General features: G+C 53.5%; 1 protein-coding gene across 1 annotated transcript in view; it reads right to left on the reverse strand.

Annotated features, from left to right (window-relative positions):
- Positions 1 to 26666, reverse strand: part of acap1 (ArfGAP with coiled-coil, ankyrin repeat and PH domains 1) — a 149688-nt gene that overhangs the window by 43477 nt on the left and 79545 nt on the right. Inside the window, exons 2-6 of the mRNA XM_072493272.1 lie at positions 13872 to 13929; positions 13243 to 13362; positions 9273 to 9326; positions 8523 to 8581; positions 6049 to 6232 (exon numbers count right to left, since the gene is read on the reverse strand). Of these exons, the coding sequence (XP_072349373.1) occupies positions 6049 to 6232; positions 8523 to 8581; positions 9273 to 9326; positions 13243 to 13362; positions 13872 to 13929 (475 nt within the window). The remainder of the gene's footprint in view (positions 1 to 6048; positions 6233 to 8522; positions 8582 to 9272; positions 9327 to 13242; positions 13363 to 13871; positions 13930 to 26666) is intronic.

Raw genomic sequence — 26666 nt, forward strand, 5'->3', positions numbered from 1 at the left:
CACGGGGATAGATACAGAGTAAAGCTCCCTCTACACTGTCCCCAGCAAACACTCCCAGGACAGGTACAGCACGCAGTTAGATACAGAGTAAAGCTCCCTCTACACTGTCCCCATCAAACACTCCCAGGACAGGGACAGCACGGGGTTAGATACAGAGTAAAGCTCCCTCTACACTGTCCCCATCAAACACTCCCAGGACAGGTACAGCACGGGGTTAGATACATAGTAAAGCTCCCTCTACACTGTCCCCATCACTCTCCCAGGACAGGTACAGCACGGGGTTAGATACAGAGTAAAGCTCCCTCTACACTGTCCCCATCAAACACTCCCAGGACAGGTACAGCATGAGGTTAGATACAGAGTAAAGCTCCCTCTACACTGTCCCCAGCAAACACTCCCAGGTCAGGTACAGCACGGGGTTAGATGCAGAGTAAAGCTCCCTCTACACTGTCCCCAGCAAACACTCCCAGGACAGGTACAGCACGGGGTTAGATGCAGAGTAAAGCTCCCTCTACACTGTCCCCAGCAAACACTCCCAGGACAGGTACAGCACGGGGTTAGATGCAGAGTAAAGCTCCCTCTACACTGTCCCCATCAAACACTCCCAGGATAGGTACAGCATGGGGTTAGATACAGAGTAAAGCTCCCTCTACACTGTCCCCATCAAACACTCCCAGGACAGGTACAGCACGGGGTTAGATACATAGTAAAGCTCCCTCTACACTGCCCCCATCAAACACTCCCAGGACAGGTACAGCACGAGGTTAGATACAGACTAAAGCTCCCTCTACACTGTCCCCATCAAACACTCCCAGGACAGGTACAGCACGGGGTTAGATACAGAGTAAAGCTCCCTCTACACTGTCCCCATCAAACACTCCCAGGACAGGTACAGCACGAGGTTAGATACAGAGTAAAGCTCCCTCTACACTGTCCCTATCAAACTCTCAGAGGACAGGTACAGCACAGGGTTAGATACAGAGTAAAGCTCCTTCTACACTGTCCTCATCAAACACTCCCAGGACAGGTACAGCACGGGGTTAGATACAGAGTAAAGCTCCCTCTACACTGTCCCCATCAAACACTCCCAGGACAGGGACAGCACGGGGTTAGATACAGAGTAAAGCTCCCTCTACACTGTCCCCATCAAACACTCCCAGGACAGGTACAGCACGGGGTTAGATACATAGTAAAGCTCCCTCTACACTGTCCCCATCACTCTCCCAGGACAGGTACAGCACGGGGTTAGATACAGAGTAAAGCTCCCTCTACACTGTCCCCATCAAACACTCCCAGGACAGGTACAGCATGAGGTTAGATACAGAGTAAAGCTCCCTCTACACTGTCCCCAGCAAACACTCCCAGGTCAGGTACAGCACGGGGTTAGATGCAGAGTAAAGCTCCCTCTACACTGTCCCCAGCAAACACTCCCAGGACAGGTACAGCACGGGGTTAGATGCAGAGTAAAGCTCCCTCTACACTGTCCCCAGCAAACACTCCCAGGACAGGTACAGCACGGGGTTAGATGCAGAGTAAAGCTCCCTCTACACTGTCCCCATCAAACACTCCCAGGATAGGTACAGCATGGGGTTAGATACAGAGTAAAGCTCCCTCTACACTGTCCCCATCAAACACTCCCAGGACAGGTACAGCACGGGGTTAGATACATAGTAAAGCTCCCTCTACACTGCCCCCATCAAACACTCCCAGGACAGGTACAGCACGAGGTTAGATACAGACTAAAGCTCCCTCTACACTGTCCCCATCAAACACTCCCAGGACAGGTACAGCACGGGGTTAGATACAGAGTAAAGCTCCCTCTACACTGTCCCCATCAAACACTCCCAGGACAGGTACAGCACGAGGTTAGATACAGAGTAAAGCTCCCTCTACACTGTCCCTATCAAACTCTCAGAGGACAGGTACAGCACAGGGTTAGATACAGAGTAAAGCTCCTTCTACACTGTCCTCATCAAACACTCCCAGGACAGGTACAGCACGGGGTTAGATACAGAGTAAAGCTCCCTCTACACTGTCCCCATCAAACACTCCCAGGACAGGTACAGCACGGGGTTAGATACAGAGTAAAGCTCCCTCTACACTGTCCCCATCAAACAATCCCAGCACAGGTACAGAGTAAAGCTCCCTCTACACTGTCCCCATCAAACACTCCCAGGACAGGTACAGCACGGGGTTAGATACAGAGTAAAGCTCCCTCTCCACTGTCCTCATCAAACACTCCCAGGACAGGTACAGCACGGGGTTAGATACAGAGTAAAGCTCCCTCTACACTGTCCCCATCAAACACTCCCAGGACAGGTACAGCACGGGGTTAGATACAGAGTAAAGCTCCCTCTACACTGTCCCCATCAAACACTCCCAGGACAGGTACAGCACGGGGTTAGATACAGAGTAAAGCTCCCTCTACACTGTCCCCATCAAACACTCCCAGGACAGGTACAGCACGGGGTTAGATACAGAGTAAAGCTCCCTCTACACAGACCCATCAAACACTCCCAGGACAGGTACAGCACGGGGTAAAATACAGATTGATGCACAATCAATTACTCGTGAGACAAGGAGAGTCATACTAATCGGCTTTAATCAGCTAGACCTGTACCCAGCAGCTCCGGAACAGAAAATGAAGGCTGCTGGGACGGCATGGGTTCTTATACCCCGCCTCTCAAGGCGGAGCTACGTACGTTGGCCAATGGCAGACTCCTAGGTCTAGCCAATGGGCATCCACCTCTCAGGTACTGCAATACCTGGTATTACCACACAGAGTAAAGCTCCCTCTACACTGTCCCCATCAAACACTCCCAGTACAGGTACAGCACGGGGTTAGATACAGAGTAAAGCTCCCTCTACACTGTCCCCATCAAACACTCCCAGTACAGGTACAGCACGGGGTTAGATACAGAGTAAAGCTCCCTCTACACTGTCCCCATCAAACACTCCCAGGACAGGTACAGCACGGGGTTAGATACAGAGTAAAGCTCCCACTACACTGTCCCCATCAAACACTCCCAGGACAGGTACAGCACGGGGTTAGAAACAGAGTAAAGCTCCCTCTACACTGTCCCCATCAAACACTCCCAGGACAGGTACAGCACGGAGTTAGATACAGAGTAAAGCTCCCTCTACACTGTCCCCATCAAACACTCCCAGGACAGGTACAGCACGGGGTTAGATACAGAGTAAAGCTCCGTCTACACTGCCCCCATCAAACAATCCCAGGTCAGGTACAGCACGCTGTTTGATACAGAGTAAAGCTCCGTCTACACTGCCCCCATCAAACACTCCCAGGACAGGTACAGCACGCTGTTTGATACAGAGTAAAGCTCCGTCTACACTGCCCCCATCAAACACTCCCAGGTCAGGTATAGCTCGGGGTTAGATACAGAGTAAAGCTCCCTCTACACTGTCCCCATCAAACACTCCCAGGACAGGTACAGCACGCTGTTTGATACAGAGTAAAGCTCCGTCTACACTGCCCCCATCAAACAATCCCAGGTCAGGTACAGCACGCTGTTTGATACAGAGTAAAGCTCCGTCTACACTGCCCCCATCAAACACTCCCAGGACAGGTACAGCACGCTGTTTGATACAGAGTAAAGCTCCGTCTACACTGCCCCCATCAAACACGCCCAGGTCAGGTACAGCTCGGGGTTAGATACAGAGTAAAGCTCCCTCTACACTGTCCCCATCAAACACTCCCAGGACAGGTACAGCACGGCGTTAGATACAGATTAAAGCTCCCTCTACACTGCCCCCATCAAACACTCCCAGGGCAGGTACAGCGCGGGGTGAGATACAGAGTAAAGCTCCCTCTACACTGTCCCCATCAAGCACACCCAGGACAGGTATAGCCCTGGGTTAGATACAGAGTAAAGCTCCCTCCACACTGTCCCCCTTCAAACACTCCCAGGACAGGTACAGCACGGGGTGAGATACAGAGTAAAGCTCCCTCTACACTGTCCCCATCAAACACTCCCAGGGCAGGTACAGCACGGGGTTAGATACAGAGTAAAGCTCCCTCAACACTGTCCCCATCAAACACTCCCAGGACAGGTACAGCACGGGGTTAGATACAGAGTAAAGCTCCCTCTACACTGTCCCCATCAAACACTGCGCCGTGGGCAGCACGGTAGCATTGTGGCTAGCACAATTGCTGCACAGCTCCAGTGTCCCTGTTCGATTCCGGCTTGGGTCACTGTCTGTGTGGAGTCTGCACATCCTCCCCATGTGTGCGTGGGTTTCCTCCGGGTGCTCCGGTTTCCTCCCACAATCCAAAGATGTGCAGGTTAGGTAGATTGGCCGTGATAAATTGCCCTTAGTGTCCAAAATTGCCCTTAGTATTGGGTGGGGTTACTGGGTTATGGGGATAGGGTGGAGGTGTTGACCTTGGGTAGGTTGCTCTTTCCAACAGTCGGTGCAGACTCGATGGGCTGAATGGCCTCCTTCTGCACTGTAAATTCTATGTAAATTCTATGTAAATACTCCCAGGACAGGTACAGCACGGGTTAGATACAAAGTAAAGCACCCTCTACACTGTCCCCATCAAACACTCCCAGGACAGGTACAGCACGGGTTAGATACAGAGGAAAGCTCCCACTACACTGTCCCCATCAAACAATCCCAGGACAGGTACAGCACGGGGTGAGATACAGAGTAAAACTCCCTCTACACTGTCCCCATCAAACACTCCCAGGACTGGGTTAGATACAGAGTAAAGCACCCTCTACACTGTCCTCATCAAAAACTCCCAGGACAGGTACAGCACGGGGTTGGATACAGAGTAAAGCTCCCTCTACACTGTCCCCCTTCAAACACTCCCGGGACAGGTACAGCACGCAGTTTGATACAGAGTAAAGCTCCCTCTACACTGCCCCCATTAAACACTCCCAGGTCAGGTACAGCACGCGGTTAGATACAGAGTGAAGTTCCCTCTACACTGCCCCATCAAACACTCCCAGGACAGGTACAGCACGGGGTTCGATACAGAGTAAAGCTCCCTCTACGCCGATCCCATCAAACACTCCCAGGACAGATACAGCACGGGGTTAGAAACAGAGTAAAGCTCCCTCTACACTGTCCCCATCAAACACTCCGAGGACAGGTACAGCACAGGGTTAGATACAGAGGAAAGCTCCCTCTACACTGTCCCCATCAAATACTCCCAGGACAGGTACAGCACGGGGTTAGATACAGAGTAAAGCTCCCTCTACACTGTCCTCATCATCAAACATTCCCAGGACAGGTACAGCACGGGGTTAGATACTGAGTAAAGCTCCCTCTACACTGTCCCCATCAAACACTCCCAGGACAGGTACAGCACGGGGTTAGATACAGAGTAAAGCTCCCTCTACACTGTCCTCATCATCAAACACTCCCAGGACAGGTACAGCACAGGGTTAGATACAGAGTATTGCTCCCTCTACACTGTCCCCATCAAACACTCCCAGGACAGGTACAGCCCAGGGTTAGATACAGAGTAAAGAACCCTCTACACTTTCCCCATCAAACTCTCCCAGGACAGGTACAGCACGGGGTTAGATACAGAGTAAAGCTCCCTCGACACTGTCCCCATCAAACACTCCCAGGACAGGTACAGCACGGGGTTAGATACAGACTAAAGCTCCCTCTCCACTGTCCCCATCAAACACTCCACGTTACATCATGAATATTCCAGCTCTGGCACTGACTGATGTGATGGTCCCTTTTTGTTCTGGGCCTGGGCATCCAGTTTTCCAACATCCCAAATCCATTCAGGTGGCTATCAGATTTCTTCAATATACTGGGCATTCGTGACCATTAATGTATTGGACTATAAGATCAAGGAGGATCTCCGTGATGTGTGAAAGTTGATTAAAGGGGCAGGAGGGAATCAATTGACATTTCTAAATGGAGGTTGCTGTTGAGTGAGGATAGTGAGGGTTCTGACACCAAGGGGAGTGAATGGAGTTACCAGGAGTCAATCACTGAACCACAGAACAGGCTCGAGGGGCCCTCCTGTCCGCAGAAGGGAAGGGTGAAAGCAGCCCCCACCTGGAGTACGTAATCCAGCGAGATGTGGCGGTAGGATCTCCGTGCCGTCTGGAGGGTATTTGTTGCTTCGTCCACCTCGTGCTGTTTCTTGGGGGGAACCTGGGCGTTCCTGTTCTGCGCGTTTTCCAGATCCTCACTGCTTCTGTCAAAGTGTTTCTTTGTGTCCTTGAACTTCCTCACATCCCTGAGAGGGAACAGAAACAGGTGGCGGGAAGAAGTCACCCTCGTTCCCTCGAAGATCCACTCTCTCAGCGTTAAACTGAGAAAGGGAAAGAAAACTTCCTGCCTGGATTTTCCAATGTTAACAACGTGTCTGGGCAGGAATTCAGATCCAACATTGGAGACGGGAGAGGGACCGAAATGGACACAGAAAGGGACAGTTGGACAAAAAGATGAACATTGACACAGAGGCCGACACCCAGACATAAACCTGCCCAAACACACACACACTGACACTGGTAATGTGGCTCCTGTGGGGGACAATCTTTCACGGGCCAGCTCAGGGCCTATTGCGCGGGAGTGCGAGAACCCTGATCAACGGGGAAAACGTGCGGGGCCTTGGGAGCAGGTGCCAGGGCATTGTGGACCCAGGAATCAAGGAGTAAAGGCCTATATGTGTCTCTCTATAGTTAAACCTCATTGTTGTTTCCCTTTAATAAACCCTTTTGTTAAAGGGTTTCAGGTGATACCTCGCACTATTACATTGGCGACGAGAACAAATCGGACAATGTTTGCAAGTCTTGAATTTCAAGGGGGAAGGGACTGCAACGGAAATCTCCAAAATACGGAAAAGACGAGGTCGGCAGTAAAACAGTGAGTGAGAAACCTCACCTCTGATAGGATAACTCAGTCCTGAAGACTGGAGCCAATATATCGAGATGCTCCGTTTAAAAAAAATCGGCAATGAGATCATGGGAGAAGATAAGCAAAGGGTTATCTGGTTATTGGTTTGTGGGCTCCAGGCCTACAACCTCATCAGGAACGCAACCTCCCCAGAGGCCCCCAGACCCAAAATTGTTTGACCAATTGGTGACCCTTGAGAGAGTACTTCAGACCCTCCATTATGCTACGATGGTATAAGTTTAATTTGGCCATCGGGGAACTGGGGAGATGATTTTGGCTTTCAAAGCCAGATTTTGCCAAATGGTTGAACACTGCGTATTCGGCTCGGCATTAAGTGACATGCTGCGAGACCGCCTGGTTTGTGGTGTCAACACATCAATGTACAAAGGAAAAATATCCCTGGGTAAAGTGATTTAGATAGCTCAAGCCACCGAATGCGTGGAGAAAGGCATTTCGAGGCAAATAATAATATTTAATATTGTCACAAGTAGGCTTACATTAACACTGCAATGAAGTTACTGTGAAAATCCCCTAGTCGCCACATTCTGGCGCCAGTTCGGGTTCAGGTTCACTGACGGAGAATTCAGCACGGCTTTCGGGACTTGTGGGAGGAAACCGGAGCGCCCGGAGGAAACCCACGCAGACACAGGGAGAATGTGCAGACTCCGCACAGACAGTGACCAAAGGAGGGAATTGAACCTGGGACCCTGGAGCTGTGAAGCAACAGTGCTAACCACTGGGCTACCGCGCTACAGTGCGTGCAGGAAGGGGAGATAAATCAACTTTGGAGTGGAATGGCTGCAAGGTGGGAAACCCAAGAGACGGGCAGAGAGGAGGCAGAACAGAGATCCCAGGATCCCATGGATAGGCGCGAGGACGGAAAACGGGCCGTTAGCCCAGGAATTTTGACGAATGTCACAGATGCGAGGGAGACCACCTCCAAGAGTGCCACTGGAAAGGATTGGGCTGCTACAGCTGCAAAAGACCATGAGGTGTAGGAGTAGAAGTAGGCCACTGGGCCAATCAGGTAACTCCACCATTCAATGCGACCATGACTGATCTGATATAATTATCAACTCCACTTTCCCGCTTTCTCCCCACAACACTCAAATCCCTCACTGATTAAAAACCGGCCGACCTAGGCCTTGAACATACTTAACGACCCGGCCTCTGCAGCTCTCTACGGTAAAAAATTCCACACATTCACTCCCCTCTGAGAGAAGAAATTCCTCCTCATCGCTGTCTGAACAGGAAGGACCAGATTCAAGCCCATTGCTTTGTCAGACAGGCGGCATATAGTTTAAAATAACACACGTCTTCAGTGCGACACTCCTCCTTATGGGATAGGAGAGGCCATGTCCCACAGGATTGTGGTTTGTACAGGAAGGCCCATTTCCTTTGTGATATGAACACTCACTGACGCAGAACAAAAAACACGCACAAATTGACAAAGGGTCTCGCTGTGGTATGTGGTGTTTTAAATGTCCATCAGTATCCCTGGCCACTTCAGGGCCTTAATTGACCTCTGGGCTGGGAGGTCATAATTAATCTGCTCTGTCCGCAGGTAATTGAACACAGATACATGGACAGCTGTAAAGTCTGCCGTGGGACACAGCGTGATGTGTACTCACTCCTTGATGAAGTTAGAGAGATGCTGTTTGACTGATTTCTGAGTCACCTCGATGAGGGCCTGAAACATACAAGAAACATGAATTGCTGGGGAGATTCGGAGGAGGAGGGACTTGTCATCGGAAGAATCATTTCATTTTTAAAAACCTCACCCTGCACCTCAACAAATAAGTCGAAACGCAGTGTTTTATGGATGTACCAACTCACAGGCAAACGCTCTGTGGTGAACCACTGTAATGTGAGATGTAAGGTCGGAAACACACTACAGGCTCGCCGGTAGCTCCTGCCGGCTGGCTCCGCCCACCGAGAACTGTATAAATATGCACGACCTCCAGTGCCCTGCCATTTCGCCAGCTGCAGCAGGAGGCCACGCATCTGACTGTAATAAAGCCACAGTTGTACCCAACTTTAGTCTTTGTGCAATTGCTCGTGCATATCGCTCAGAAAGGCCGAGGTCAGGGACGTCAATGACAAGGACTCTCAGAGGTCAATTCTACCGGCTGGGTGCTCGTCACTGCTGCTTTCCGTTCTTCGATTCGACCTCTACCCCTTCACATCGCTTAAGCTCACTTTTCGTTCTCTCGTTCTCCCTCCGTGTATTCCTCTCCTTCCTCTCCACCTCTGCCACACTCTTCCTTTCCTTGTATTCGGGCTGGATACCAATGCTGTCGTCCCTCCCGCTCCCCCATCCCGCAGCCCCGCCCCCCCAACTTCATGGATCCGGAGGGGGAACGTCCAGCGGAGTTACTCACCGTGTGATGGTCAATCGTATGGTTCAGACTGTTAGAAAACTTCTCCAGACAGCCCTGTGTGAATAGAAACAAAACACTCAGAATGGCGGGGGGCGGGGGGGGTGGGGGGGTAGATCCGGAGGAGGGGGAACATTCACGGTCAAACTCCGAACACCAGTCAGCACCTTCGACAGACCGTGAACCTGACGAGGCAATGAGTAGAGTTGGGGTGTCCAGAATTGTATAGTCAGGCCTGAAGCCTGGATAGGCCGAGATCGAGGGGCTCAATGGCCTTTTCTCACTCTGAGTTTGCAATATTTTCTTATGGTCTACGAGACAAAGTAGATGGAGGGGAGGGGGTCACACAGTTTATCTGTCAGGGGGAGGGGGTCACACAGTTTATCTGTCAGGGGGAGGGGGTCACACAGTTTATCTGTCAGGGGGGGAGGGGGTCACACAGTTTATCTGTCGGGGGGGAGGCGGTCACACAGTTTATCTGTCGGGGGGGAGGGGGTCACACAGTTTATCTGTCAGGGGGAGGGGGTCACACAGTTTATCTGTCAGGGGGAGGGGGTCACACAGTTTATCTGTCAGGGGGAGGGGGAGGGAGACACACAGTTTATCTGTCAGGGGGGGAGGGGGTCACACAGTTTATCTGTCAGAGGGAGGGGGTCACACAGTTTATCTGTCGGGGGGAGGGGGTCACACAGTATATTTGTCAGGGGGAGGGGGAGGGAGACACACAGTTTATCTGTCAGGGGGAGGGGGTCACACAGTTTATCTCTCAGGGGGAGGGGGTCACACAGTTTATCTGTCGGGGAGGGGGGAGGGGGTCACACAGTTTATCTGTCAGGGGGAGGGGGAGGGAGACACACAGTTTATCTGTCAGGGGGAGGGGGTCACACAGTTTATCTCTCAGGGGGAGGGGGTCACACAGTTTATCTGTCGGGGAGGGGGGAGGGGGTCACACAGTTTATCTGTCAGGGGGAGGGGGAGGGAGACACACAGTTTATCTGTCAGGGGGAGGGGGTCACACAGTTTATCTGTCAGGGGGGGAGGGGGTCACACAGTTTATCTGTCGGGGGGAGGGGGTCACACAGTTTATCTGTCGGGGGGGAGGGGGTCACACAGTTTATCTGTCGGGGGAGGGGGGCACACAGTTTATCTGTCGGGGGGGGAGGGGGTCACACAGTTTATCTGTCGGGGGGAGGCGGTCACACAGTTTATCTGTCAGGAGGAGGGGGGAGGGAGTCACACAGTTTATCTGTCGGGGGGAGGGGGTCACACAGTTTATCTGTCAGGAGGAGGGGGGACGGGGTCACACAGTTTATCTGTCAGGGGGAGTGAGTCACACAGTTTATCTGTCAGGGGGAGGGGGTCACACAGTTTATCTGTCGGGGAGGGGGAGGGGGTCACACAGTTTATTTGTCAGGGGGAGGGGGTCACACAGTTTAACTGTCGGGGGAGGGGGTCACACAGTTTATCTGTCAGGGGGAGGGGGTCACACAGTTTATCTGTCGGGGGGAGGGGGTCACACAGTTTATCTGTCGGGGGGTCACACAGTTTATCTGTCAGGGGGAGGGGGTCACACAGTTTATCTGTCAGGGGAGGGGGGAGGCGGTCACACAGTTTATCTGTCGGGGGAGGGGGTCACACAGTTTATCTGTCAGGGGGAGGGGGAGGGGGACACACAGTTTATCTGTCAGGGGGGAGGGGGTCACACAGTTTATCTGTCAGGGGGAGGGGGGAGGGGGTCACACAGTTTATCTGTCGGGGGAGGGGGGTCACAGTTTATCTGTCGGGGGGAGGGGGTCACACAGTTTATCTGTCAGGGGGGGGAGGGGGTCACACAGCTTATCTGTCAGAGGGGAGGGGGTCACACAGGTTATCTGTCGGGGAGGGGGGAGGCGGTCACACAGTTTATCTGTCAGGGGGAGGGGGTCACACAGTTTATCTGTCAGGGGGAGGGGGTCACACAGTTTATCTGTCAGGGGGAGGGGGGAGGGGGTCACACAGTTTATCTGTCAGGGGAGGGGGGGTCACACAGTTTATCTGTCGGGGGAGGGTGTCACACAGTTTATCTGTCAGGGGAGGGGGTCACACAGTTTATCTGTCAGGGGGAGGGGGTCACACAGTTTATCTGTCAGGGGGAGGGGGTCACACAGTTTATCTATCAGGGGGAGGGGGTCACACAGTTTATCTGTCAGGGGGAGGGGGTCACACAGTTTATCTGTCAGGGGGAGGGGGGTCACACAGTTTATCTGTCAGGGGGAGGGGGTCACACAGTTTATCTGTCAGGGGGAGGGGGTCACACAGTTTATCTGTCAGGGGGAGGGGGTCACACAGTTTATCTGTCGGGGGGAGGGGGTCACACATTTTATCTGTCAGGGGGAGGGGGGTCACACAGTTTATCTGTCAGGGGGGAGGGGGTCACACAGTTTATCTGTCAGGGGGAGGGGGTCACACAGTTTATCTGTCAGGGGGAGGGGGTCACACAGTTTATCTGTCAGGGGAAGGGGGTCACACAGTTTATCCGTCAGGGGGAGGGGGTCACACAGTTTATCTGTCAGGGGGAGGGGGGTCACACAGTTTATCTGTCGGGGGGGAGGGGGTCACACAGTTTATCTGTCAGGGGGGAGGGGGTCACACAGTTTATCTGTTAGAAGCGCTCACACAGACTCATTCACACACGAACATACCCACACAGACCTGGACATGCTTATAAACACGAGTACACCCACCTACACACATGTGCACATATACACATGAATGCAAAGACACATTTGCATAAAGGTACACTTGTACACACCCGCACAACAACAGCCACACACAGATCTAACACGGGTAGGAATGTTCACACACAGAAACACAAACATGCATGTGCACAGAGATAGACACAGACACATGTACAGGTATATCTGTAAGGACACACACATGCTTATATTCTTCCACAACACACGCAGGCACACTCTAACACACATATACTCACAGAAACACTCACGCACACAAACACAGACACATACTCACATACTCAAACACGTGCTAACAGACAAGTATGCACTGACGCACACAATCATGCACACACACAAACACACGTGCGCACCCGGGACCCCAAAGCATGCCTCTGGGTTTCTGGATTGCTAGTCCAGTGACAATACCACTACGCCACCCCTGCCTGCACACACACACACTCACAGGCACACACACACAGATGCGTGCACACACACACAGTCACACACACACACACAGTCACGTGCACACACACACAGGTGCACACACACACACACATTCACCGCGCACACACGCAGTCGCGTGCACACACACACAGTCGCGCGCGCACACACACAGTCGCACCCGCACACAGACAGTCGCGTGCATGCACACACAGGCATGGGCACACACACAGGCACGGCACACACACAGGCACCTGCACACACACTGGTGCGCGGACACACACACAGGCGCACACACACACAGGCGCGCGCACACACACAGGTGCACACACACACACACAGTCACACATGCACGCACACACATACAGACGCGCACGCACATACAGTTGTGCACACACATACAAGCACACAGAGACACACACAGGTGCACACATACACACACAGGTACGCACACATACACACAGGTACGCACACATACGCACACAGGCACACACACACAGGCGCACACACACAGGCGCGCGCGCACACACACAGGTGCACACACACGCACACACACACACACAGGTGCACGCACAGACACGCAGGTGCACACACACATACAGGCGCGCACGCACATACAGGTGTGCACACACATACAAGCACACACTCACATACAGGCGCACAGAGACACACACAGGTGCACACATACACACACAGGTACGCACACATACACACAGGTACGCACACATACGCACACAGGCACGCAGACTATTTCAGAATGAGGTAAGTACGTCCCTGTCTGGAGGATTTGGAAGCGTTGTGTACACACAATTACTTACACTCATCATGTCGTCACCCCTGCAGTGTGTGGATAACTCCCGGATCCCATTCACAAACTGCCTCGCCGTGGTGCCATACGTCCTGCCCGCTTCCAGCATGGCATTGCATAACTTCACCAGCTGTAACAAGAGGTGGCCACGCACCAATTAGATCACACGGGAATGTTTCCGAGGAACAGTCTGGGTCCAGATAATTCCCATTGGGAATACCGGAAAGATCTCTGACAGTTTTTGACATTTCCCAATTACACGCAGGTTTGGACGGAGGTATCCGATGGAGCAATCAGATATAAATAGGCTTCCATAGATTCCCTACAGTGCAGAAGGAGGCCATTCGGCCCATCGAGTCTGTACCGGCCCTCTGAAAGAGCCCCCTACCTAGGCCCAAACCTCTGCCCTATCCTCTTAACCCCACATTGTTGGACACTAAGGGGTAATTTAGCACAGCCAATCCACCTAACCTGCACATCTTTGGACTGTGGGAGGAAACCGGAGCACCCGGAGGAAACCCACGCAGACACGGGGAGAACGTGCGAACAGGCGCTGGAATGTGGCGACTAGGGGCTTTTAACAGTCACTTCATTTGAAGCCTACTTGTGACAATGAGTGTCCCAGCTCACGGCACTCACCTTCTCGAGTTTGACTTCAAGCTCTGTCACCTCGGTCTCTACACCTTCAATTGAAGACCTGGAAATAGAGAGATGACCCTGGTTAATCATCCAAAAAACTGAATACTTCCCCCCTGAATCTCAACTCATCAGGTGGAACTCAGGGCAGTATCATGGCCCTTGGTGTGTTCACAGAACAGGATATCGAGGGAGACTGCCTCACTGCTCTCCAGCGACCTCCAGCCTTCTAGTTTAAGGCCAGTGTAGAACTGGAGCTTATTGAACCAATGTTGCACCTTTGCTTCCTGCGCCCTGCAGGGTACAGCAACATTCTGCAACAGATACCGCTTTCCCCGTCACAGATTGACGGTGATCCAATGCTGACTTGGGGGATTACTAGGAGCTGCGATGATCAATATGGTGCAGGACCTCGCATTAGGTGGTATCTGTTTTAAGCGGGGGGGAAAACAACGGACAAAATCCACACGAGGAGGCTGGTCCTGTCAAAAGGATGGCGTTGCCTCTGACTGAAGGGACGGGGTGGGGGGTCTAGAACAAGGGGCCACAGTCTCAGGATACGCGGTGGGCCATTTAGGACAGAGATGAGGAGACATTTCTTTACCCAGAGGGTGGTGAGCCGGTGGAATTGTCTACCACAGAGGCTGGAGGCCAAATCACTGAATATATTTGAGAAGGAAATTGATAGATTTCTCGGCTCTTTCGAGGGGTAAGGGGAGTGTGTGGCATTGAGATGGAAGATCAGCGACGATCAAATTGAATGGCGGAGCAGGCTCGGAGGGCCAAATGGACTCGACCGGTTCCCAATTTCCACGATTCTATGTTTCTAACAGGGACAATGAGCTACCTGTGAGGACAAGGAGAAAGGCCTCAGGGCGGGGGGTCCACGATGCAGAGCCGGGCACTGGGGTCTCTTTCCATGGGCCCGCTCGGAGACAGGAAGCAGCCATACTGATGCCTGAACTGGAATGTCTCCCGTGGCTTAGCCGAAAAGGAGGTGGCTTTACGCCTGTACTGGAGGAGGGGCGGGGAGGGGGGGGGGGGGGGGGGCATGCTAGGGCACGGCCCGCTGGCACGGCCGTTTGGCGCTGGCACAATACCAGAATGGCTGTGCCAAGTGGTCACGCCGGTACGGACCCTCGTGGGAGCCCCATGGGGCGGGGGTTCCAGTTCTGTGTGGTTGTGGGGCGAGAAACTGGAAGTGAGGGGGGGGGGGGGGGATCGCGGGCACTGAAGGGGTGAATGCTGGCAATACGTCTGCGGTGGTGGGGGGGTCTGATGATTGTTCGGTTGGGGGGGGGGGGGGGGGGGTTGCCCGATTATTGTCCGGTTGTCCGAGAAATGGCTACAGAAAACAAAGAGACCTGGGAATTAAATGGTGCAGGGTGTAAGATTGGCAAGATACACAGATGGTGGCACTGCATTGGTTAGGAATAACAAGTGTCAGTGGAGGAAAGGCGACACGGCTATCAGTGGGGCAGAAATAGAATCTCTCTGGTCAGACATAAAGAGATAAATCACGTCAATATGTGCAGTCTACAGACCAGCCAATAGCGGAAGGGATGTGGAGGAAGAAATGTGCAAACAGATTAGGGAACTGAGCTGTAATTAGAGAATAATATAGAGATTTCAACTACACTGATAATAACTGCTGGAGGAAGTAGGTAAAGGGGAATTAAGGAATTAACGTTCCGACAGTGTGCGCAGACCTTCTTTCTAATCCAGCATGTTAAAAAAATAAAATAAAGAAAGATTTGTAATCGGATCTGGTCATGGGGGAATGAACCAGAGCCGATAAGAGAAGGAGGAGGGACATCAAGAAATAGTGATCATAACATAATACGCTTTAAAATAATCGGGAGGTTCACAAGTATGGTGGAAATCAAATTAACTGATTGGACAGAAGCTGGTTTTGCCGGGCATGGGAATGGAACCTGGGGAAATAAAATGGGAAATTATATTGGAAAACTATGAAGGAGAACAACAATGGGAGACATTTAAAACTGGTCTCAACAGTGTGCAGGGGGAAAAAAATCCCATGAAAAGAAAAGTACAAACTAAAACCTGATGGGACTTCCTGGATGTATTGACATATGGGAACAACTGGGGGGGAGGGGGTTAGGAAAGAGGCAAGTATATAGACAGAAAAGTAATGCATGATAAGAGAAACTACGAAGAGGTTAGGAGTAACAAAATTAAGACGGCAAAGATGAATTAAGAAATTAAAGTATTAAGGACAATTAAATAGTAAAGCGGTATGCAGACAAGTCAATAAAAAAGGAAGGTTGTGATGCAAATAGAATCATTCTCTACAGAATACTACAATAGGTAATGAGAGAGAGATGGCAGATATACAGTATTAAGTAATTATTTAGCCCTGGTATTTAACAGGGAGTTAGAACAGAAAAATAGTGTTGGGATTCCCATAGAGAATGATAACTTAAAAAAATTAATTTGAACTTTCAGTTTTTAAGACTTTTACTGTACAAACAAATTGAAAACACTATTGGCTAAACACTGGTTTAGCTCAGTGGGCTAGACATCTGGGGCGGGATTCTCCCCTACCCGGCGGGGCTGGGGGTCACGACGGGACAGAGTGGCGTGAACTACTCCGGAGTCGGGCCACCCCTATAGGTGCGGAATCCTCCGCACCTTTAGGGGCTCGGCCCGCACCTTTAGGGGCTAGGCCCGCCACGGAGTGGTTGGCGCCCCGCCGGCTGGCGTGGAAGGCCTATGGCGCCACGCCAGCCAGGGCCGAAGGGACTCCGCCAGCCGACACAAGTCCGCGCATGCGCGGGAGCATCAACGGTTGCTGATGTCATCCCCGCACATGCGCAGGGGGGGAGTCACCTATGCATCGGCTATGGCGAAGGCTGATGGTCGGCGCGTAGGAAAAGAGTACCCCCACGGCACAGGCCCACCCGTGGATCGTTGGGCCCCGATCGTGGGCCAGGCCACCGTGGGGGCACCCCCCCTGGGGCCAGATCGCCCCGCGCCCCCCCCCAAGGACCCCGGAGCCCGCCAATGCCGCCAGGTCCAGCCGGTAAGGGACCTGGTTCAATTTACGCCGACGGGACCGGCATTGAAGCAGCGGGACTTTGGCCCATCGTGATTCCCACCCCCGCCGAATCCCTGGTGCTGGAGAATTCGGCGGCCGGCGGGGGCGGGATTCACGCCACCCCCCGGCGATTCTCCGACCCAGCGGGGGGTCGGAGAATCCTGCCCCTGGTTTGTGATGCAGAACAAGGACAGCAGCGCGGGTTCAATTCCCGTATCAGCTGAGAATTCTGAATTCTCCCTCTGTGTTCCCGAACAGGCGCCAGAATGTGGCGACTAAGGGCTTTTCACAGTAACTTCATTGCAGTGTTAATGTAAGCCTACTTGTGACAATACATGTTATTTATTTATTTATTTTATTATTTTTTGCAGGAAATTTATGCGTTAATTTACAGAACAGAATTCTTCCCTTTTACTTTTTAAAAAAATTTAGAGTACCCAATTCAAAATGGCGGCCCGATCTCTGAGTTCAGCTGCCGAGTGCTTTTTTAAAATAAATTTAGAGCACACAATAATTTTTTCCAATTAAGGGGCAATTTAGCGTGGCCAATCCACCTACCCTGCACATCTTTGGGTTGTGGGGGCGAAACCCACGCAGACATGGGGAGAATGTGCAAACTCCACACGGACAGTGACCCGGGGCCGGAATCGAACCTGGGACCTCTGTGCCGTGAGGCAGCAGTGCTAACCACTGCGCCCGTGCTGCCTTTTCACTTTTAACACAATCTGACCCTTGAATAGTCATTCCTTTTCCCAGATGCAGCCCAATGTTCCCGAGGGTTTACTCCCATTCCATTCCTTTCCCAGCCTGGCAACTTTTATCTCCACGGAGAGAGCTATTCCTGGCAATTTTGCTTCTAGTGCACACTAGGTGCATCTGCTCGCTTTGTTTTAAATCCTCATGAATCTTGTCTTTTCATTCCGATCATGAGCTCCCACCCACATTCCCCCAGATTGTAGCAATCTGCCTGTGTCTGCGAGTTCTCAGGGATATCTTAGAAATCCTTCTCCTTCCAAAGCCCATCTCCATGGCAACGTGGCTCACCTGGGTCTTGTTTCCAGGTCGAAATGTGGATTAGCTATCCTTGAGACCCCCAATTCTCTTTTATCTTGGAATTAAATGGACAGTTTAAAGTATAACTGTTTATAAACTGACAGCGGCCAACAGCTGTGATTCTGAAAAGAGTCAGATGGACTCAAAATGTTAACTCTGTTTTTCTCTCCACAGATGCAGCCAGACCTGCTGAGTTTATCCAACATTTGCAGTGTTCATTCCCAACAGCTTCCTAGGACTTTGGAGACTAGTAGTCAAATCACTGTAAAAACCGATGCTTCTGCCATAGTCTCCAAGTGTGAACACCTTACACCTTCTTCCCAGGAAAACAAGCCGGGCCTCCCTTTGAGGTCTAATCACCATGGCACCAAGGCCTTGTTGTCAGGCAGGCTGCAGAACCAGATCACATGTCTCCTTTCGTTTTATCCTAAATTAAAGAAACTTTCCCAAAACTTAAGCTCACAATTGTAACAATATGACAATGACTGATGAGATGAGCAATGAGTAAAGGAAAAAGGGATGCTTTGAATAAACTAAACAAACTCAAAGAGGATAAAACCCTGGTCCAGATGGATTGTATTCAGACATTTTAGAATGATTTAGGGAACGGTTGTCAGAGATCAGAAGAACACAAGAACTAAGAGTAGGGGAAGGCCACCCAGCCCCTCGAACCTGCTGCATAATTCAATATGATCATAGCTGATCGCCTCTCGTCCTCAACCCCACTTTCCTGCCCGTTCTCCATGACCCTTCAACCCATTACTAAATTAAAAATCTGTCCAGCTCCTCCTTAAATTGACTCAATGTCGCGGCATCGACCGCACGCTGGGGTAGCGAATTCTCCAGATTCATGACCTTCTCGAGAAGTAATTTCTCCTCTTTTCCGTTTTAAATCTGCTACCCCTTATCCTGAATCACAGAATTTACAGTGCAGAAGGAGGCCGTTCGGCCCATCGAGTCTACACCGGCCCCTGAAAGAGCACCCCACCCAAGCCCACACCTCCACCCCCATCCCCATAACCCAGTAACCCCACCTAACCGCAGGACACCACGACGCAATTTAGCACGACCAATCCACCTAACTCGCACACCTTTGGACTGTGGGAGGAAACCGGAGCGCCCGGAGGAAACGCAGACACGGGGAGAATGTGCAGACTCTGCACAGACAGTGCCCCAAGCCGGGAATCGAACCCGGGTCCCTGGCGCTGTGAGGCAGCAGTGCCAACTACAGTGCTGCCGTGTCGCTAAACATATGACCCCTCATTCTGGATTGCCCCGCGAGAGGAAGCATCCACTCTTTTGACAATTCCTTTTATCATCTTATAGACCTCAATTAGATCTCCGTCCATTCTTCTAAGCTCGAGAAAGTATAGACCTAAACTGCTCAATCTCTCCTCATACGACAAGCCTCTCATCTCTGACATCAACCTCGTGAACCTCCTCAGAACTGCCTCCAATGGAACTCCATCCTTCTTCAAATAGGGGACGCAAACTGTACACAGTCCTCCAGGTGCGGTCTCACCAAGACCTTGTACAGTTGCAGCAACACTTCTCCACTTTTCTGCCCTATCCCTTTAACTATAAGGGCCAAAGTTCCATTTGCCTTCCTTTTGACCTGCTGTACCTGCATCCAGAGGCATTACTGCATGTTTACAAACTTCCATTATTAAAAAGATGAAGCGTCAGAGAATTGGTGGATAGCTGATGTAATTCCTGTCCGGGATTCTCCGAAATCCCGGCCAAGTGTTGCCGGCGGCATAAACACCGGAGTGGTGTACGCCGGCGTCTCCGGGCCTCCTCGCCCAGTTATGTTCCGGATTTCAGGGGGCTAGAATGGTACCAGAGCGCTGTGCGCTGCTCCGGTGCCGCAAGCCAGCCCTGCACGGCTGGTGGGGGTCTGCGCATGCGCGTGGTTTCCGTCTCCGCGCCGGCGCGGAGCAGCACGGTAGCACGGGCAGCACGGTAGCATTGTGGATAGCACAGTTGCTTCACGGCTCCGGGGTCCCGGGTTCGATTCCTGGCTTGGGTCACTGTCTGTGCGGAGTCTGCACGTCCTCCCCCGTGTGTGCGTGGGTTTCCTCCGGGTGCTCCGGTTTCCTCCCACAGTCCAAAGATGTGCAGGTTAGGTGGATTGGCCATGATAAATTGCCCCTTAGTGTCCAAAATTTCCCTTAGTGTTGGGTGGGGTTACTGGGTTATGGGGGATAGGGTGGAGGTGTTGACCTTGGGTAGGGTGCTCTTTCCAAGAGCCGGTGCAGACACGATGGGCCGAATGGCCGCCTTCTGCACTGTAAATTCTATGATAAACATGTCACCGACCGAACAGCGGGCCCACGCGGATGGAGGTAGGCCCCCTCCAGATCGTGGTTGCCCGCCGGTCAGAAGCCCCCGATCGCGGGCCTGGACCCCATGGAGGCCACCCCACGGAGTCAGATCCCCCCCCTCTCCCCCACCAGGACGTCCACATCGGCCGCGGGTCCGGGCTCCCGCTAGGTGGTACCAGGTTTGAACCACGCTGGCGGGCCTCGGCGGGCGTTTGGCCCGTCGCCCGCGGAGAATCGCTGCGTGGGCCTATTTCAGGGGCCCCCAACCGGCTCCGTAGCGACCGCAGTGGGCGCGATTGGCTCCGATTCTCCGGTCACCGGAGAATTGGCGGCCCAGCGTGGCGGGATTCTCGCGCCCCTCGCCGTTTCTCCGACTCGGCGCGGGCTCGGAGAATCCCGGCTCCTATATTTAAAAAGGGAAACAGAGCAAGTCTGGGGAAATATAGATCAGTCAGTTTAACATTGGTAGTAGGAAATATAGTGGAGCCCTCACTCAACAAGAGGCGAGAAGGACATCAATAAACAAGAAATATAACAATAAATAGTCAGCATGGATTTCAAAAGAATAAATCGTGCTGAATCAACCTTATTGTTTTTTTGAACAAAGTAGAAGAGAGGGTTGACAATGGTGACATGGTAGATGTCATTTATCTGGATTTTCAATAAGGTGACCCCGTAATCGACGAATGAACAAGGCGGGGGAATCTGGAATCGGGGGCAAGTGGGAGACGGACTGCGAGGTCGCCTCAAGACAGGACAAATTACAGGAGGACATTAATAAACCGGTGGAATGGGGAAATCATTGGTAAATAAAGGTCAACACAGATAAACATTTCAGTTGGAATGTCAGGCAGGTCACTTCTTCCTCGGAATGTACAAGTCGAAGAAAAACGAGGGGACCCGAGAACAAATATGTCAATCACAAAAGGTTACGCCAGAGTTTGTAAAACCAGGAAAAAGGCAAAGCAAGTGGTAGACTTAACTGCGAGAGGTGGAGAATAGAAAAGAAGGGGAGTTATGCTTAACCCATATCAAGCTTTGGTTAGATCACACGTGGAGCTGTACGTGCAGTTCTGGAAGCTATATTATAAGAAGGGTATTGAAGCAGGGGAGGAGGTGCAGGGGAGATTGACAGGGATGATATCAGGAATGTGTGAGTTTAGATATCAGGAAGGGATTGACAGGCCGCTCCCTATTCTTCATAAGAGAAAGGTGAGGGATGACCGTATCGAGAACTTTGAAATTCTGAAAGGTTTTGATGGAGCGGATACAGAGAGAATGGTTCCTCGTTTGGGGAAAGAGCGTAAACTAGAGGTCATTGATGGAAGGCAGTCACCGAGATAACCAATCGGGAATTCAGGGGAAACCTCTTTAACCAGAGAGTGGGGAGAATGTGGGACTCGCTCCCACAGGGAGTGGGGAGAATGTGGGACTCGCTCCCACGGGGAGTGGGGAGAATGTGGGACTCGCTCCCGCGGGGAGTGGGGAGAATGTGAGACTCGCTCCCACAGGGAGTGGGGAGAATGTGGGACTCACTCACATGGGGAGAGGGGAGAATGTGGGACTTGCTCCCACAGGGTGTGGGGAGAATGTGGGACTCGCTCCCAAGGGGAGTGGGGAGAATGTGAGACTCGCTCCCACAGGGAGTGGGGAGAATGTGGGACTCACTCACATGGGGAGTGGGGAGAATGTGGGACTCGCTCCCACGGGGAGTGGGGAGAATGTGGGACTCGCTCCCACGGGGAGTAGGGAGAAAGTGGGTCTCGCTCCCACGGGGAGTGGGAAGAATGTGGGACTCGTCCCACAGGGAGTGGGGAGAATGTGGGACTTGCTCCCACGGGGAGTGGGGAGAATGTGGGACTCGCTCCCACCAGGAGTGGGGGGTACGTGGGACTCGCTCCCACGGGGAGTGGGGAGAATGTGGGACTCGCTCCCACAGGGAGTGGGGAGAATGTGGGACTCACTCACATGGGGAGTGGGGAGAATGTGGGACTCGCTCCCACGGGGAGTGGGGAGAATGTGGGTCTCGCTCCCACGGGGAGTGGGGAGAATGTGGGACTCGCTCCCACGGGGAGTGGGGAGAATGTGGGACTCGCTCCCACGGGGAGTGGGGAGAATGTGGGACTCGCTCCCACGGGGAGTGGGGAGAATGTGGGACTCGCTCCCACGGGGAGTGGGGAGAATGTGGGACTCGCTCCCACAGGGAGTGGGGAGAATGTGGGACTCGCTCCCACAGGGAGTGGGGAGAATGTGGGACTCGCTTCCACAGGGAGTGGGAAGAATGTGGGACTCACTCCTGTTATATTTTAAATAATGACTTATCTAAAATATATAAATTACTCTTGGGAAGGTGACATTGAGGGATACGGGGACAGTGCGGGAAGGCGACATTGAGGGATACGGGGATACTGCGGGAAGGTGACATTGAGGGATACGGGGCCAGTGAGGGATAAGGGGACAGTGAGGGATACGGGGATACTGCGGGAAGGTGACATTGAGGGATACGGGGACAGTGAAGGGCACAGGGACAGTGAGGGATACGGGTACAGTGCGGGATATAGTGACAGTGTGGGATATGAGGACAGTGAGGGATACGGGGACAGTGAGGGATACGGGGACAGTGAGGGATACGGGGACATTGAGAGATACTGGGACAGTGAGGGATACGGGGACAGTGAGGGATACGGGGATAGTGAGGGATACGGGGACAGTGAGGGATACGGGGACACTGAGGGATACGGGGACAGTGAGGGATACGGGGACAGTGCGGGATACGGGGACAGTGCGGGATACGGGGACAGTGCGGGATACGGGGACACTGCGGGATACGGGGCCAGTGAGGGATACGAGGACAGTGAGGGATACGGGGACCTTGAGGGATAACGGGACAGTGAGGGATACGGAGACAGTGAGGCATACGGGGACAGTGAGGGTTACGGGGACAGTGAGGGATACGGGGACAGTGAGGGACACGGGGACAGTGAGGGATACGGGGACAGTGCGGGATACGGGGACAGTGCGGGATACGGGGACAGTGCGGGATACGGGGACAGTGAGGGATACGGGGACAGTGAGGGATACGGGGACAGTGAGGGATACGGGGACAGTGAGGGATACGGGGACAGTGAGGGATACGGGGACATTGCGGGAAGGTGACAGTGAGGGATACGGGGACAGTGAGGGATACAGGGACAGTGAGGGATATGGCACAGTGAGGGATACGGGGACAGTGAGGGATACGGGGACAGTGAGGGATACTGGGACAGTGAGGCATACGGGAGCAGTGAGGGATACGGGGACAGTGAGGGATACGGGGACAGTGAGGGATACGGGGACAGTGAGGGATACGGGGTCAGTGAGGAATGTGAGGGATACGGGGACAGTGCGGGATACGGGGACAGTGAGGGATACAGGGACAGTGAGGGATACGGGGACAGTGAGGGATACGGGGACAGTGAGGGATACGGGGACAGTGAGGGATGTGAGGGATACGGGGACAGTGCGGGATACGGGGACAGTGAGGGATACGGCGACAGTGAGGGATACAGGGACAGTGAGGGATACGGGGACAGTGCGGGATACGCGGACAGTGAGGGAAACGGGGACAGTGAGGGATACGGGGACAGTGAGGGATACGGGGACAGTGAGGGATACGGGGACAGTGCGGGATACGGGGACAGTGAGGGATACGGGGACAGTGAGGGATACGGGGACAGTGAGGGATACGGGGACAGTGAGGGATACGGGGACAGTGCGGGATACGGGGACACTGCGGGATACGGGGACACTGCGGGATACGGGGACAGTGCGGGATACGGGGACAGTGAGGGATACGGGGACAGTGAGGGATACGGGGCCAGTGAGGGATACGGGGCCAGTGAGGGATACGGGGCCAGTGAGGGATACGGGGACAGTGAGGGATACGGGGACAGTGAGGGATACGGGGACAGTGAGGGATAAGGTTACAGTGAGGGATACGGGGACAGTGAGGGATACGGGGACACTGAGGGATACGGGGACAGTGAGGGATACGGGGACAGTGAGGATACGGGGACAGTGCGGGATACGGGGACAGTGCGGGATACGGGGACAGTGCGGGATACGGGGACAGTGCGGGATACGGGGACAGTGCGGGATACGGGGACACTGCGGGATATGGGGACAGTGAGTGATATGGTGCCAGTGGAGGACACGGGGACAGTGAGGGATACGGGGACAGTAAGGGATATGGGGACAGTGCGGTATACGCGGACAGTGCGGGATATGGTGACAGTGATGGATACGGGGACAGTGAGGGATACGGGGACAGTGAGGGATACATGGACAGTGAGGGATACGGGGACAGTGAGGGATACCGTGCCAGTGAGGGACACGGGGACAGTGAGGGATACGGGGACAGTGAGGGATACGGGGACATTGCGGGAAGGTGACAGTGAGGGATACGGGGACAGTGAGGGATACAGGGAAAGTGAGGGATATGGGGACAGTGAGGGATCCGGGGACAGTGAGGGATACGGGGATACTGCGGGAAGGTGACAGTGAGGGATACGGGGACAGTGAGGTATACGGGGACAGTGAGGCATACGGGGACAGTGAGGGATACGGGGTCAGTGAGGGATACGGGTACAGTGAGGAATGTGAGGGATACGGGGACAGTGCGGGATACGGAGACAGTGAGGGATACGGGGACAGTGAGGGATATGGTGACAGTGAGGGATACGAGGACAGTGAGGGATACGGGGACAGTGCGGGATATGGGGACAGTGAGGGATACGGTGACAGTGAGGGATACGGTGACAGTGAGGGATACGGGGACAGTGAGGGATGTGAGGGGTGCGGGATACGGGGACAGTGAGGGACACGGGGACAGTGAGGGATACGGGGACAGTGAGGGATACTGGGACAGTGAGGGATACGCAGACAGTGAGGGATACGGGGACTGAGGGATACGGGGACAGTGAGGGATACGGGGACAGTGAGGGATACGGGGACAGTGAGGGATACGGGGATAGTGCGGGATACGGGGACAGTGAGGGATACGGGGACAGTGCGGGTTACGGGGACAGTGCGGGTTATGGGGACAATGCGGGATACGGGGACAGTGAGGGATACGGGGTCAGTGAGGGATACGGGGACAGTGAGGGATACGGGGACATTGCGGGAAGGTGACAGTGAGGGATACGGGGACAGTGAGGGATACAGGGACAGTGAGGGATATGGCACAGTGAGGGATACGGGGACAGTGAGGGATACGGGGACAGTGAGGGATACTGGGACAGTGAGGCATACGGGAGCAGTGAGGGATACGGGGACAGTGAGGGATACGGGGACAGTGAGGGATACGGGGACAGTGAGGGATACGGGGTCAGTGAGGAATGTGAGGGATACGGGGACAGTGCGGGATACGGGGACAGTGAGGGATACAGGGACAGTGAGGGATACGGGGACAGTGAGGGATACGGGGACAGTGAGGGATACGGGGACAGTGAGGGATGTGAGGGATACGGGGACAGTGCGGGATACGGGGACAGTGAGGGATACGGCGACAGTGAGGGATACAGGGACAGTGAGGGATACGGGGACAGTGCGGGATACGCGGACAGTGAGGGAAACGGGGACAGTGAGGGATACGGGGACAGTGAGGGATACGGGGACAGTGAGGGATACGGGGACAGTGCGGGATACGGGGACAGTGAGGGATACGGGGACAGTGAGGGATACGGGGACAGTGAGGGATACGGGGACAGTGAGGGATACGGGGACAGTGCGGGATACGGGGACACTGCGGGATACGGGGACACTGCGGGATACGGGGACAGTGCGGGATACGGGGACAGTGAGGGATACGGGGACAGTGAGGGATACGGGGCCAGTGAGGGATACGGGGCCAGTGAGGGATACGGGGACAGTGAGGGATACGGGGACAGTGAGGGATACGGGGACAGTGAGGGATACGGGGACAGTGAGGGATAAGGTTACAGTGAGGGATACGGGGACAGTGAGGGATACGGGGACACTGAGGGATACGGGGACACTGAGGGATACGGGGACAGTGAGGATACGGGGACAGTGCGGGATACGGGGACAGTGCGGGATACGGGGACAGTGCGGGATACGGGGACAGTGCGGGATACGGGGACAGTGCGGGATACGGGGACACTGCGGGATATGGGGACAGTGAGTGATATGGTGCCAGTGGAGGACACGGGGACAGTGAGGGATACGGGGACAGTAAGGGATATGGGGACAGTGCGGTATACGCGGACAGTGCGGGATATGGTGACAGTGATGGATACGGGGACAGTGAGGGATACGGGGACAGTGAGGGATACATGGACAGTGAGGGATACGGGGACAGTGAGG

Source organism: Scyliorhinus torazame, chromosome 31 (genome assembly GCF_047496885.1).
Source record: "Scyliorhinus torazame isolate Kashiwa2021f chromosome 31, sScyTor2.1, whole genome shotgun sequence".
In the NCBI taxonomy this organism is placed as follows: domain Eukaryota; kingdom Metazoa; phylum Chordata; class Chondrichthyes; order Carcharhiniformes; family Scyliorhinidae; genus Scyliorhinus; species Scyliorhinus torazame.